General features: G+C 38.8%; 1 protein-coding gene across 2 annotated transcripts in view; it reads left to right on the forward strand.

The window, feature by feature from the left end:
• The window catches only part of LOC311277086 (carboxypeptidase inhibitor SmCI-like), a 103,360-nt gene extending 94,653 nt beyond the window's left edge, over positions 1-8,707 (forward strand). Inside the window, exons 1-6 of one of the 2 annotated variants that reach the window (XM_084387233.1) lie at positions 2,438-2,868; positions 5,170-5,346; positions 5,972-6,148; positions 6,425-6,592; positions 6,941-7,119; positions 8,557-8,707. In XM_084387233.1, the coding sequence (XP_084243359.1) occupies positions 2,769-2,868; positions 5,170-5,346; positions 5,972-6,148; positions 6,425-6,592; positions 6,941-7,113 (795 nt within the window). In that variant the 5' untranslated portion in view covers positions 2,438-2,768 and the 3' untranslated portion in view covers positions 7,114-7,119; positions 8,557-8,707. Of the gene's footprint in view, positions 1-2,437; positions 2,869-5,169; positions 5,347-5,971; positions 6,149-6,424; positions 6,593-6,940; positions 7,120-8,556 lie in introns of those variants that run through there. The other variant, XM_084387232.1, reaches the window with a different exon arrangement.
• The last annotated feature ends 7,972 nt before the right edge of the window (positions 8,708-16,679 follow it).

Raw genomic sequence — 16,679 nt, forward strand, 5'->3', positions numbered from 1 at the left:
TTCGATTTTCATTTTTTCCAAAAAAACGAAAAACAAGAATTCAGCTTGATTTTTCGTTTTTCGTTCTGAGGTAGAAAAATGTATAAACAGCTGGAATATTCGAATTTTACACGTGGGTGGGAATGAAACGCCCCTTTCCTTTGATTTGTCAGCCGAAGATCAAACTGTCCCGTCATCAGTTCTTCCTCAGTTCCGCACTGCAGAATAAAAGTCCTCGCGTTGTGATTCCTAACACGTTTTTTGCAACTACATTTCATCTTTTTTTCCCATCAAATAACCAGACTAACATGGCTCGACACAAGCCGTACTGGGAAAAACACTAGACAGGGCTTTCTTCTGTGTAGATATAAATTCACCTACGCTTTGCATCAGCTGGGTAGGCCTATGCCTAAATGACGGCTGTTAGCCTACATGGTCGCCCTCGCCCAGTATTTTTTTTTTTAAATAATAAATGAAGATATAAATCAATATAATTAGTTGTAAATGTAATATTTTTAACACTAATACAAAAAGAAAAGAATAATGCATTGACAATATAATATTTCTATATTAACGTAAACGCATGACATTCAGACTGACTATCTAACAACCGGAGAACAGAGAACAACAGAAATATTAAAATACACACTCTTCTGAGTTTTATGATGTAGGCCTTGTGTTTTATTAAAATTTATTAATTTATATCTCAAAGATGTGCGCTTGTACGCAGCCCACCGGGTCATGTTGAGAGGGAAACAAACGCATTTTATTATTAGCCTATTCAGAAATAGTGTAAAAGATCGGTAAATAAAATGCAACATTAACATTATAAACACTATTAATAACATATAGGCTATGTCTATGCGTATTTGACTTTCCCTTACTGTAGCCTATGTCAAATCCTTAAATGAATGGTAGGCCTATTCAGAAAACAACAAGAATGAAAAATAAGTAGCCACGTATAATAAAAATATAGTCTAATAGCTTATAAAAAAATAGCCTATTTTGTCCTTTATTATAAACAACATTTAGCCAATTTTAAACGCCAAGCCTAAACGAATTTATTTGAATCGAAACTGAAACTGTACCTACGTTGGTTTCGCGCATCTCTCATTCGGTCCAAAGTTTCCATATTTGCAATGTAACATTTGGATGCTAACTAGTAATGTAAAGAAGGCTTTATACTTAAGTCGAGTCCCAATACACGTATAGGCTAAATCAGCATCTTCACAGCAAGGGAAATGAGTTTGGAATAACAGCAAGTAGCCTACTGTGCGGCACAGCCTTTATATTGTACAACAGACCAATTCAATTAAGCAGAATAACTTTTTATATGTTTGGTTGACTGTGTTTTATTTTAATAATGAACAGGCTGCGATGTTAGCCATGCCAGAAGTGAACTGATAATAGCCTAGAGATGCTGTGTGAGCGAGCGATGCGCCGGCGCCATCACTTGGATTTGTTGCTCAGCAGGGGAAATAATAATATTCTGTCGTTTAATACTCTGTCATTCGAAACAGTAACATTTATATTTTTATTTGTGTACATTCAAAATGACTACAAAATGTCATGCCTTTGGAAAATAAAGAAAACAACATGATGCGCTGCTTTAGTGCGTCTCAGTCTCCTTGAACATCTTTCTGGCGCACACCAAAAATGAACCAAAATAGAGTGAATAGCCTTCTGACGCACCTACTTTTCAAAGTCAACATTTAGATTATTTTAAGTAAAATGCATTATATAGTCACTTAAGAATAAAACACAGCGTGGTTCATGATAAAAAAAAACGTGACTTTACAGTTCGGAAATAGCAAACCCCTGGCACTTGAGAACTCCTGGTCTACACAGAAGAAAGCCCTGTCTAGTGTTTTTCCCAGTACGGGTTGTGTCGAGCCATGTTAGTCTGGTTATTTGATGAAAAAAAAAGATGAAATGTAGTTGCAATAAACGCGTTAAGAATCACAACGCGAGGACTCTTATTCTGCAGTGCAGAACTGAGGAAGAACTGATGACGGGACAGTTTGATCTTCGGCTGACAAATCAAAGGAAAGGGGCGTTTCATTCCCACCCACGTGTAAAATTCGAATATTCCAGCTGTTTATACATTTTTCTACATCAGAACGAAAAACGAAAACTCAAGCTGAATTCTTGTTTTTCGTTGTTTTGGAAAAAATGAAAATCGAAAAAGGAACTGTTTTCTCATTTTTCTACTTTCAATATTAAATAAAAAAACGACTGAACGAATGATACACGGATTTACACGGATCGATTGTATTGGATATAATCTAAATCAAACTATTGTGTATGTGGTATAGCAGGGGTGGGGAACGTTGATCTGAGGACCTGCAGAGTTTAGCTCCAACCCTGAAAAAAACATTTGGCTGCCTGCAATTTCAGTAATCCTGAAGACATTGATTAGCTTCAGGTGTGTTTGATTATAGCTAAACTCTGCAGGACAGTGGCCCTCCAGAATCAACGTTCCTCACCCCTGGTGTATAGGAAAAGTATTATACTTCTTTGAGACCATTGAAAACTGGTTTGTGTATTCTGGAAGAAAAAAAAACCCGTTTGGCATCATATTCATATAGCCTAGAGCTCTCCCGATTGGCATCATAGCCTGGAGCTTGTCTTGCATCATAACTCTCTGACCTCAACTTTTTAAAACATGCGGACGTCTTCTATTGTTCTCCAAAACAGATCATCCCGCCCCAAACTCACGCCATTGGTTGAGCGCTAACTTAAATATTCTCTCGTCCTGAGACGAGTATGATTTTCCAGCAGTTCATTGTATGACCGTAACTGAGAGGATGACAGCTCGAGTGTACTGCGCTGTGTTATTGTGTCTGTCTGGATGCTTGAGCACAACAGAAGCTGCTCTAGGAACCACAGGTGAGATCCATGTTCTTTAACTTCATTACTGCCTGAAGAAATGCATGAACAATAGAACAGTGACCAGTGAAAGATGAACTTTGTAAATGAATAAATTGTAATATTATCTGAGTCAGTCAATAGAGTTGCCAACTGCCATTAAAACCTGAAAGAAGATGTTATTGAAAGGGTTGACCCTGTTTCACGCTGTGCAGTGCGTATGCGGTGCCCAGAGCCGTTAAATATGAGAGTTGCAACTTGCGACAGTTTACACCTGACCACTTCATGTGTTTTCTCAGATCGGATAGCTATCTTTTTTTTTCAAAACGATTCAATTTACACCTGGTCACAAAAATGTGTTTTTGCGAAACGGATTTAAATCCAATCTTCAGTTCTCGCGCTATATGCAGATTTAATGGAGTGCACGTCACGAAAGCACCAGATATGAGCTGCATTTTATTGATCATCAGTTAATTTCAAAATCAAAGACCGCAATAAGAGAGAGCGGCAACAGCCCTGGAAGATCATTTCGTTTCTCTACTTTTAATGATGATGATTGTGTGTTAAGCGTCTGCGATTTACTTTCACTTTGATTTGTGATAGTTTGCATGTTGTCTTGATGAATATGCTCAGCTGCTCATGCGGTGATGCGTGTTCCAGTAGCGTCGTCATATCTGGCTATAACATTACATAGGCTATAGCCTATTACACGCTCTCACACGTTTATATTTTAGCATTTTTGGGAGGAGTACAATTTACATATGTGGTTTTAACAACCAGATGCATTTACACTTGTCCAGTTTCGTCTGGATTGCGGTCGACCACCTCTACTTTAAATGATGATGATTGTGTGTTAAGCGTCTTACTTTCACTTTGATTTATTTGCGATAGTTTGCACGTTGGTAATGAAGAGATTCTCAGCTTCTTATCTGTGATGCGTGTTCGTGTTCCAGTAGCGTCGTCATATCTGGATATAACATTACATAGCCTATAAAACGCTCTCACACGTTTTTTTTTTTTTTTGGGAGGTGTGGTTTCAACAACCAGATGCATTTACGTCTGGAATGCGGCCCAGCTCTCCTCCTGAAGTGGTTTGAGCGATCGGATTCAAATCCGTCTCGAATGCGTTTCGGAGGGCATTTACACACTGGTCTTTTCATGATCGGATCGCTATCCCATCTGAGAAAACGCATGAAGTGGCCAGGTGTAAACAGCCCCTTAAATAACTTATGATAACATTTTTTTTTTTCTGGGGAGTAGCAGAAACACATTAATACAGTTTTTAATTTTGGAGGGAAATGGGGTGCTCCCATAATGTAGAATAGTTACAGCAACGACCATTTGCGGCAAATTTCTGTAAATAAATGAAGGAGAGACTGCATTAGGCTGAAACTTGAGATATGGTTACTGAGTGGAATAACTATGTTCATAACATTAACATTACTGTTAACGGGATTCATTTCAGTACATTTACATGTAACGTTACACATACTGTACACAGTACATGCATATATTTGTGTGTGTTCTGATGAATGGTTTGAAAGGATGTAGGTAGATGTAGGTAGCTCACGCTGAAAATAACAGCAACATTTTATCACATTTAGCTTCAAACAATGTTTAAAAAACTGACAGTCACTTTTTAGCACATTTACAACAATATTTGTCAGTGATATTTTAAATAGTTAACTTAAATCTAAATATTAAATGTTACACCTAAATGCTAAATCTAAATGTTAAATCTAAATGTTGAATCTAAATGTTTCGGGTGAAACTAAATATTTACCTAATATGCAAATTCACAATTCCGGTAACCGGAAGTGGCAAAATAAAAGCTCGAGGAGGTCAGTGTGTGTTTATAGTGTCAAATAATGAAGAAAAACCATCTCATCCAAGGAAATGGACTCTTGGACATGGATTATTGTGATAATAACTACCTAAAATAATAAACCCGCTTGGAGAAACCGTATTTAAAGAGTAGGCTACTTCAATGAAAAGTGCGGGACTTATGACCTGTAGCCATAATAGCCAGCCACGAAGGGGCTCACTTTGACTAAATGTCTATGCTAAACCATGCTATAAACACACACTGACCTCCTCAAGCTTTTATTTTGGCACTTCCGGTTACTGGCATTTTGAATTTGCATATTAGTTAAATATTTATTTTCACCCGAAACATTTAGATTTAGATGTAACTTTTAGATTTACATATGTGAGAGTGTGAGACTCAAAGATGGATTACGGCCCAGCTGAGTGGCCCATAGTGACCCAGCACACACTTCATCTTGGTGTGGTCCTAATATATAGTGTATTTTGTCCATCTAGCTGCCTGTAAACTGCCTATAGTGCCTGGTCCTTGTGAAGCTATGATGCCCAGGTGGGCCTTCGATTATTCTGTGGGAAAGTGTGTGTCCTTCACATATGGAGGCTGCAAGGGCAATGGCAACAACTTCTTCAGCCAGAAGAAGTGTGAGGAGTCTTGCGGAGACATGATGAGAAGAGGTAGGACACACACATTACACTGGGGGAAAACAACACATTATTTTCTTTAATATCGTTTATCTTATTATCAAAACTGTAAAGAGAAGCTCATATTGTGATACTTGTGTAATTTTTTGTTTGTTTTTGAAATGTTAATGTATCATCATGACATGGCCTGTCAGGAAAAGAAGACCTGAAAGCTGTGAATTTGTAGCAAATCCAACTTTATTTTTATGGGGTGGCCTTAAATAAAGCTGAAATTAGGCTAAATAAAATGGGCCTATAATATTCGTTGAAATTTATGAAAATTAGAAATGTTGTCTTGCAATAAACTGCAATAAGTTTAAGTTGAAGCTCTAAAATTATGAACTGGAAAGAAATAAACTTAACCTAAACTTAAACTAAATTTAAATAGCCTATAGCTAATGTAACCCTGAACATGTCAGAGTAAGGCTGCACCGACTGTATATTTCCCCCAATATACATATTTAATGCCTAACCCTGATGTTCAGACGTTCACCTATGGAAAGTCCTCATGAGTGTGAGACTCAAAGATGGATTACGGCCCAGCTGAGTGGCCCATAGTGACCCAGCACACACTTCATCTTGGTGTGGTCCTAATATATAGTGTATTTTGTCCATCTAGCTACCTGTAAACTGCCTATAGTGCCTGGTCCTTGTGCAGCAATGATGCCCAGGTGGGCCTTCGATTCTTCTGTGGGAAAGTGTGTGTCCTTCGTATATGGAGGCTGCAAGGGCAATGGCAACCAGTTCAACAGCCGGAAGGAGTGTGAGGGGTTTTGCGGAGTCATGATGAGAAGAGGTAGGACACACACATTACACTGGGGGAAAACAACACCACATTATTTACTTTAATATCGTTTATCTTATCAAAACTGTAAAGAGAAGCTCATATTGTGATACTTAATGTAATTTTTTGTTAATGTTTTTGAGATGTTAATGTATCATCATGACATGGCCTGTCAGGAAAAGAAGACCCAAAAGCTGTGAATTTGTAGCAAATCAAAAAGGAGTGTCTGCAGAGCTGTCGCACTAAGTGTGTGTGTGTGTGTGTGTGTGTCTGTCTGTGTGTGTGTAGAAGCATGTAAGTCCGAGCCAGATTCCGGTCCGTGCTTCGGGATGATGGAGCGTTTCCATTACAACTCGTCCATCATGACCTGTCAGACGTTCACCTATGGAGGCTGTAAGGGGAACCAGAACAACTTTGTGACTGAAAAGGAGTGTCTGGAGAGCTGTCGCACTGAAGGTTGGTGTGTGTGTGCTTTATATGATTGAGGACACAAATTTGCATAATGACATGGGTATTACAGCATAAATATGGTTAAAGAGGACATTTCCTGAGTCCTTATAATTAAAATGGCTTAAACATACTAAATGTTTTATCAAATTTAAAAATGCAGAAATTTTTCTGAGATGGGTCGGGTGAGGTTTCATTTCATATGGAAAGTCCTCACAATGATGTATGTGTGTGAGTCCGTTGTTTTTGTGTGTGAGACTCAAAGATGGATTACGGCCCAGCTGAGTGGCCCATAGTGACCCAGCACACACTTCATCTTGGTGTGGTCCAAATATATAGTGTATTTTGTCCATCTAGCTGCCTGTAAACTGCCTATAGTGCCTGGTCCTTGTAAAGCAAGCATTCCCAGATGGGCCTTCGATTCTTCTGCGGAAATGTGTGTGTCCTTCACATATGGAGGCTGCGCGGGCAATGGCAACAACTTCTACAGCCAGAAGGAGTGTGAGGAGAATTGCGAAGAGTCATGGTGAGAAGAGGTAGGACACGCACATTACACTGGGGGAAAACCACACATTATTTTCCTTAAAGGGGGGTGAAATGCTATTTCATGCATACTGAGTTTTTTACACTGTTAAAGAGTTGGATTCCCATGCTAAACATGGACAAAGTTTCAAAAAGTTTTTTCGAGTATGGGCATGTGTGAGGTCAGCTGGGGTGTAATTTCCTTATACGGGTCCTAAGGGCACTTCTGCTGGAAGAGCGCGGGCGCGCGCATCCGTAGACCAGAGAGAGAAGACAGCAAAAGCAGTTCGCCCATCAAAGCGCTCTGCTCGGCTTTAGGGAAGTCAATGTCACCAAAGAAGTGGGTTTTTGGTTGCCAGGGCAAGACAACCCTGCACAGATTCCCAAAGAACCCGGCGTTAAGGGACCCGTGGATGGAGTTTGATTTTCCGGAGCATCAACGGAGTTGTGCAAGCCTGTTTGTTCCCTGCATTTCGACGATGATTGTTTTATAAACAAAGCCCAGATCAACGGATTTGCAGGTCGTCTAATGCTTAAGGATGGAGCAGTCGCAATGATAAAGGTTCGCGGTCATGCGTTGGAACCGGGCAGCGAGTAAAACTGCTTCAAATGTCTCTTGGTGCGTTCAAGTCCTCCTGGGAAGTTCGTACGTACGAGGTGGGAAGCCGTGCTTCTAACGGCATGTGCGTTCAAGTCACTTTCGTCGGAGCAAGATGGCGGAGTACTTTCTCTTAATTAATTACACAAAAATACAGTAAGGTTCTTAAACTCTTGCTCTAGAAAATGAAGAACAAAGAAATGTGCATCAGGTGTACTTTGTATTTTTATGTTTTTAATTAATTTATGAAGCCACTGCCAACTCATCGTTACATGTTGCATTGTTATATTATAATACTATCATATTCTGTGTTGGCGATTAGCTAACTGCGCTGTAAATAGAAAAGCCTGACAATATCACAGCTAAATACCTTTACGTATTGTGTATTCCGCCATGTTAATCACTGACACGCCCCCAACTCGTAAAGATCGGAGCTTAGAGAAAATCCCGAGCTCCCCACTGGTATTTACGACATTGTGGTGGCGTTCAACTCGTAAATACGATCTATACGAGATGACTTGAACGCACCATTAGTGTGTTGTTGTTGTTAGCTCGGTGCGTTAGCACAGCTTTAGCTTCGCCCACACGGCCCGCCTCCAGCCGCTCATTTTTTTCCGGAAAGACTCGGTACAGCCTATCTTTCTTTTATAAATATAATAAAACTAAAGACTTTTTGGAGATATTAAGGATGCAATACTACTCTATAGGTACTCAAGATCAACAGGAGATTGAGTGAAAATGAGTATTTCACACACACACCCCTCCCCCCCTTTAATATCTATTATCTTATCAAAACTGTAAAGAGAAGCTCATATTGTGATACTTGTGTAATTTTTTGTTTTTGGCTTTGCAGGAGATGACTAGTTTCTCACGGTGAACTGAGAATGCTGTGAATAAGAAAGAAGCATTTCTTTGTTTTAAAACAGAAAAGTGCAACATGGATCTGTTTCCACAAGGCATTTACTTCAACATTAACACAATAAATAGAAACCTGTTAAATTGTCTGGTTGTGCAGTTTATTTTTATACATTTTAAGATGCTGTGGTTCTGTTGTTGTTGGGGTTTTTTATTTTTATTTATTTTTTATTAAATAAAATTAAATAAAATGTATCTTAATTTAAATTAAATTTAAAAAAAAATAATTTAGTTTAAAATTTTATTTTTAATTTTAGGGATCTGCTCTATTTTCCTCTCACTAAATATTTTCCCTGGATTCCCCAACTGTTTTTATTTTATTTTATTTTTCATAAGAGGTAGAAGATACCAGATCAAGTTACTCACTGGTTACTGTAAGGGTTTATATTTATTATAATTTATATATTTTTATAATTTATATGATTATATAATTTACATTTATAATTTATTGCATATAATAAACCATGCTGCTAAACCACAACAATGTTCATTTGTCTAATTTAGAAGCGTAAATGATTTAGCTGTTGTTTATTATAATCAGACAAATTCAGGTATTTGGGCCTTGAAAGGGACTTTGTTTGAGCTCTTTATTGGAGTATATTTTCCGATAGCAAAAGTTAATTTATTTTAAGCAAATGATTATGAAGGACAGGCAGGTAAAATGCATGCAAGACTTGTGTATACTATAGGGTGCCATGTTGATGACTGGTGGATAGAGGAACAATGGGGTGTGTTGCAGCCATAGACGGGCAACCTCCCCGTCTCTCTCTTGAAACCAACACCGAAGTGAGTTAAACTGCAATTCATTGACTGGCCGCTTGAGGCTGGCTGCAGAAGTGAGTCAAATCTGCATCTCCCCCATGTTAAAATGGCAAATTTTACAGCAGAAAAAAACATGTTTACAGCATGGTGTCTGTATGTTTTTTTGGTCTATACAGTTATTTTTGCCCTTCATGACAACTGTGAGAGGGGTGAATATTTTTATAACTCTTCCGTTTAGTTGATTAATATTTAAAGTTCTGCATAATTAAGGGTGTGTCCACTTTTGAGTGACAGGTGGATTCCCGCTGATGTCAATGCTAGCCGTTTGTCTGCTGTTAACCGCGTCACTTCACCTCAGCAAATGTTAGCTGCTGAACTTGCCACCTCTGCAGTGTTTGTGCTTTTTTCGGGATTATTTCATACAATTTAATACACCTATTACTTCGCCCACGGCTTAGGATTCCGTCGTTGTCGTCGAGTATCGTTCGAGAGAACAACCAACGCTGTATTTCAGGTGTTTTCCTCTGTGAACATGCACTAATGGATGTCTGAGAATTTCGTTGCTTTTTGGAGTTTTCAGATTTAAAAAAGGTCTATAGATATAAAGGCTCGTTCGTTCTGCTCTCACGGAACAGATTATAATATGGTTATGTACCGTCAGGTGAAATCCTGCAGGCGTCGGCGCTTTCTCCGTCCATGCAATAAATCCTTGAATGAGCGCAGATTTCTATCGCATTTTCTTGAACTTAAATGTCCTGTTCTTCGTGATCCCATGTTTCAAACTTTAGTTAGTGTGTAATGTTGTTGTTAGAGTATAAATAATATCTGTAAAATTATAAAGCTCAAAGTTCAATGCCAAGCGAGATATTTTATTTAAAGGAGAAGTTCACTTTTAAAAAAACTTTTGCTGATAATTAACTCACCCCCATGTCATCCAAGATGTCCATGTCTTTCTTTCTTCAGTCGAAAAGAAATTAAGGTTTTTGATGAAAACATTCCAGGATTTTTCCCCATATTATGGATTCCATTGGGACCCAAACGGTTCAAGGTCCAAATGACAGTTTCAGTGCGGCTTCAAAGGGCTTTAAACGATACCAGACGATGAATAAGGGTCTTATCTAGCGAAACCATCGGTCATTTCAAAAATAAATAAAAAAGTTTAAGTTTTATAAGCACAAATGTTTGCCTTGCTCTGTTCTGTGATGCGCGTTCGAGACGTCACGTAATACGCAATTACGTTGAAAAGGTCAAGTTTGACGTGTTTACAAATGTGCGGAAGGAGGAACTTTATAAACGAAAATAACTGGCTTCCGGTAGCGGTCGACACGTAGGAAGCGTCGTGACGTAGAACGAACGTGACAGCGCAGCCAGAGAGCAGAGCAAAACTACGTCTACGTCACGACGCTTCCTACGCTAAGTCCTACATCATACGCTAGCATCCATCTCCGTGAACGCGCGTCTACCGCTACCGGAAGCCAGTTATATTCGTTTTAAATATGTATATTTTTACGACAAAACCGCACGGATCACCCTGCACTTCTACCCCTCAGAAGGCCTTAGTTTATCCCCTGGAGCCGGATGGATTACTTTTGTGCACATTTTTCAGAGCACAGAGCTCAGATCAGTTCAGATGTTTAGTAGACAATGCTGAGTAAGTTACCTTGTTCAAGCTCTCAGTGGAGGGGATTTTAGGGTCAAATAAAACACTCTGAACACCAACAGAGCCTTAATATCTGAGTTTATTTAATTTGATGATTATTCAGTGTAAAATGTCATGAAACTTACTAGTCCATTTCCTCTGTATAACAGTTTTCTGTATACCTATAGATGATTATATACAGTCCTGATAGTAAATATTAAGATGGATGGTTTGGAATTGGTCAAAAAAATCATTTAGATTTAGATTTAACATTTAGATTTAGATTTAACATTTAGATTTAACATTTAGATTTAGATTTAACATTTAGATTTAGCATTTAGATTTAACATTTAGATTTAACATTTAGATTTAACATTTAGATTTAGATTTAACATTTAGATTTAACATTTAGAATAGATTTAGCATTTAGATTTAACATTTAACATTTAGGTTTAACATTTAATATTTATATTTAACTATTTAAAATATCTCTAAGTTGACAAATATTGTTGTAGCCTAAATGTGCTAAAAAGTGACAGTCAAAAATTCATACCAGTTTTTTAAACATTGTTTGAAGCTAAATGTGACAAAACGTTGCTGTTATTTTCAGCGTGAGCCGCTTTACAAACGGCGCCCCATAACGCCAAGGGCGATCAATGTTTGTCATCAGCTGTAATTCACGGGAATGCAAACAAAAGCCAGCATAAATTACTTAACAGTGTTGCATTGAGCTATATTTACTTTTTGAACAATGTCCGGAGACATCAGTAACAGAAAGTAAACCTGTGTCTTTAAGCATGCAGTCGTCATCAGGCTCCTCCTCCTCTTCACAGAGAACTGATATTAATAACAGCGATGAAACTAAAACTGAACAAAGCTGTAGAGATATATTCTGATCAGCACATCTGAAAGGTAGGATTAAATGTACAGAATTGCCTTTTAGCATGAAAAAAAAAAAAAATGCAATTAGTTTTATAAATAAACTGCCAATAATGCTTTATATGAATTACATTAATAAATAAATTACATTTTATTAACTTTATATTAATATTCAAATAGATATATATTATATGTGGCACGATGGGGAGGCATATTTAAATTACATTTTATTTACATCTTTTTAACACATCCACATCTCAAACTACAGCTAAAATGAAACTGATTGTATCCAGAATCTGGTTTCTGTCTCTCTGCAGTGGTTTTGCAGTCGGTTCACAGGTAATTATCTCTATGAAAATATAATTGCATATTGTTTGTCTGTTGCTCTGTATGTTCAGAATAGACTGAAATGATATTAGGGCAAGAGATCTAGTGCTAGAATATGATTCAACCAACAATCACAGTCTTTCTGTCAGTATTTAAATATGAAAATCCTCAAGGCACAGAGGGAATATTCCTGTCATCCCTGTTAGACAGTGCTTTCTGAACTATAAGATGAATATGTTGCAGTTCAAGCATTTCTATAGAGATGTGTGTATATACACCACACACTTATACTAATGCCAATATTTACACAATGTTAAGTCAATAACCCGGATGGAACCTTATAGAATTGTAGAATTGTCACGATTTGGTCTTGTTTTGGTCACATTTCATGTTTCTGTCTTGTCAAGTGATTCTCTGTTTGTCATCATGTGATCCTGCCATGTGTTCCCTTGTCTGATGTGTCATGTTGTCAATTGGTTCATTGTTTCATTGTTCACAGGTGTCCATTGTCTTGTCATTTATCTGTGTATTTAAGCCCTCATGTTTGCCATGTGTCTTTGTCAAGTATTGTTTCCTGTAGCCACTGTTTGGGAGTCATTTTCATGTTTTTGAGTTCATGCCACGTCATGCTTTTGTTTTATGTTTTGATTTTGTTATTGAAATAAAGCTGCACTTGGGTTCTCTTTACAACTTGCCTTCAGTGGATCACTTTACAATAACTAGAGTTTGCTCAGTGAGAAATTAACTGAGGGTGTCAACATTCATTTTCATATTTTCATCATCTTTAGGATTTTAAGATTCTTGTTGATATCTTGTAATTTCATCAAACAGGCTTGAACGTCTTAAATAATCCGACAATCCGACGTAATTGGGATTACTTCAGGGAGCCCTATCAACTTCGAGTGTCTACAGAACGAGCCAATGAACGTTGGCGTGTGTGAATCGCGTCACGCGCCCCGCGCGGGTATAAACAGAAAGTGCACATTGTCTTTCACTTCGGAGCCGAGCTTGTTTTGACTTCTAAAACCTACAAAACTGCCTATAGAGAACAAGAAGACTCTCATTCGCGTTGGTGTGACGGCGCGATCAGCGGTGGCCGCGAGCATTGCAGTTCATAACTGCTGTTCTCACAGCACTACTGTTCTGTGTGTGTGTCGGTTCGGTGGGTGTTTCCCCTGATTTGTTATTCACACCGTGGCTACCCTTGGGTGCCTCAGCACTGAGAGAGTATTTCTGTTTTTGTTTTCACTAAAAGAGCAACACAAGCGTGACCCTGCGTCTTTTTCAAGATGTCATTCCGCTTGTGCGTTTCTGGATGCCGTCGTTCCCTGGCGCCAGCAGATGGCCACAGTAGTTGCCTACTGAATCCTCCTCGCCCACACTCTATACCCTCTTGGGATTTGTCTCTGGTCCTTTCGGCACTTCAGAGACCACCCTTTGAGCCTCTGCAATCAGCTGAGTTAAAAATCCTGTCCTGTAAGACAGTTCTCCTGGTTGCATTGGCCTCTATCAAGAGGGTAGGGGACCTGCATGCATTTTCGGTCGACGAATCGTGCCTAGAATTCGGCCCGAATAACTCTCACGTGATCCTGAGACCCCGGCCCGGATACCTGCCCAAAGTTCCCACCACACCCTTCCGGGACCAGGTGGTGAACCTGCAAGCACTGCCTTCGGAGGTACTTGTCTGTACGTGGACAGAACGCAAAGCCTCAGGACCTCAGATAAGCTCTTCGTCTGTTACGGAGGCCAGCAGAAGGGAAAGGCTGTCTACAAGCAGAGGATGGCCCACTGGATAGTGGATGCCATCGCCTTGGCTTATGAAGCCCAAGGCCAAGCCCAAGGCTTGGGTTGAAAGCCCACTCCCCTAGGAAAGCCCGTGTCTTTCCCTCGGCAGAGTCTGCTCTGCCATCACTGTCCGGTGTAGCCTCCCCCTTCGGCCAGTCCATATGTGTATTCTCCACGTTACTTCCCTTCAGGCAGGATGTGGCTCCACAGGAGGTACGCTTTCCCAGTATTATCCAAGAGTTCCTCTGTGTGGGGTATAATGGAACAGCAGTTGAACTCCCTCTACGCAGGTCTTCCGCCCCAGCAGTTGGGGGTCTGAGAGTCTTGCGTAGGGCGCTGGATGTGGCAGCAACCGTGGCGTTTTCCAAGGGATCCCAATTACGTCGTCACATTGACGTTACGTCAAACATGAGCGACTGAAAGGGAACGTCTCGGTTACTAATGTAACCCTCGTTCCCTGAAGGAGGGAACCGGAGACGTAACGTCCCGTCGCCACCGTTACTGACCATCACTGCATGGCCGTCACAATCTCGTTCAAACGTTCATTGGCTCGTTCTGTAGACACTGGAAGTTGATAGGGCTCCCTGAAGTAATCCCGATTACGTCGTCACGTCGACATTACGTTTCGCGTTCCCTCCATCAGGGAACGAGGGTTACATTAGTAACCGAGGCGTTTTAATGCAATGATGACGGGGATGTCCTAATACCTCTTTCACCAGGGTCAGTTGTAATGAAATGTAAAGTTGACTATTAAAAAAACATGGACATCAGTTTATTTTTTGTAATATTTTTTTTCAGGATTTATTTGTTTTGTTAATAAAATTTATAGAATTTACTTGTCCAAAATTATTTGCATACCATCTACTTTCAACCGCTTTCCCCCAAATCCACTTTTTGCAGATTAGGACGACTGAGACCGAAACTGGTATCATTCAGAAAGCAGTAAAATTGTTTAAGGATTTCGTCAATTTTTTTTCAAAATAAATGCTTAGTTTCATTCTATTATCCTAAAAAGTGTTCTTCACTAAGATATCTCAGTATAAGAGCAGGGGTTAAAACTATTTTGTTTAGATGTATTTTTAAAGCGTTCTTATTGATAATTCAAGGTCTGATTCTGCTGAAACAACCGATTGTACTGTATTCCTCACAAAGCTATAAATAAAGTCTGTCTACTTTCAAATGTAGAGGATGAAAGGCTTAGCTTGTTCAAGTGCATTTATAATGTCTTCTATTTATTTGTTATATCTGCTTTTCAACAGAAGGTTTTACACTGTAAACATTGTACTCTTTATTAGCTTTGTTATTATGTGTATGTAAACAATCATTCTGTGATAGTTGGTGTCTTTTTCAGTTTCTTTTTTTTCAGTCTGAATATTGAATATGATTGTTATGGCATATGCAACAGTTGCCATAATATATATATATATATATATATATATATATATATATATATATATATATATATATATTACACAGTTACATATCTTTTGCTTTCATTAATGTTCTCATCTTAGGTAAATGTATCACTGCACCAGTGGTTATCTAAAGCTTGACCCGAAATATTCTGCATCGCTGAACTGATGGATCGAATGAATGGATCTGAGTCAAGTTAACAATAGAATAGTTGTGAGATTTGCACATGCAACAGCTCTCCTATGTGTAACGATATCATCTCTGTGGTAGCGCTAACCATTTCTATTGACTTGTCAAATTACTTGTAATGTAGAAATGACAGAATTATTATTATTTATTTTTTTGTTAATGACATTTTCATAAGTAGCAACTCATTGACAAAGCTGTTCTTCCCCAGAACTAATAACAGTAATCATGGCAATTAGTGCTTTGCTTTTAGAGATAAAAGATGGAAGGAGGCTGTTTGGATCAAGTCTTTTTGTCGCTGCACGTGAGGATCGTCTCATCATGACGTCTGGCGGGATTCATGCTTTAGGTTTGACTCAGTGGAGTCTGTGATGGATTTTTGAATTAATCAACTAACATTTGTTTTTATTGCAGGAACGACATTCATATGCTTTTAAATGTTTCCAAACTCTTTGGGGGAAAACTTGTGACTTTGAGTGTGAGTGTGTGTGTGTGTGTGTGTGTGTGTGTGTGTGTGTGTGTGTGTGTATAAATAACAATTAAGGGAAGTGAAACTAGACAGATGACTAGTTCTTCATCATATGACACAATGTCATCTATACGATGTTGCAGGGCTGCACGATAATGGCTAAAATGATAATCACGATTATTTTGCTCAAAATTATAATCACGATAATTATTCACGATTATTCTCATTTGAGAATAGAAAGAGAAGAGTCAGTTAACGGTTTTGCACAAGTATTTGCGCAAAATCCAAGCAGATTTGGTTTACACGAATTTCCCCAGCAAAGTGAGGAAACATAATAACATGCCAAATTGGCCAGTGATTTGACAGAGATACCCGCCAAAGTTCATTTTTTGCCGCATTTGGCGGGTGTTAATTTCAAACCATCAGACTTCATTTAACCAACTGCTACAACTTCCTCAGACAGCAAGTCAATACAAACGGCATGATTTAACGTTAAAGCGTTTTGTGATGCGTCTTCAAATTTGTGATGCGTCTTCTAAGCGACACATTTCGGTTGAAAATGAGACAAAGTAAAGATCCAGATCGCTCAGCAAATTCGTAC

The sequence above is a fragment of the Rutilus rutilus genome (genome assembly GCF_951802725.1).
Source record: "Rutilus rutilus genome assembly, chromosome: 18".
Lineage (NCBI taxonomy): Eukaryota > Metazoa > Chordata > Actinopteri > Cypriniformes > Leuciscidae > Rutilus > Rutilus rutilus.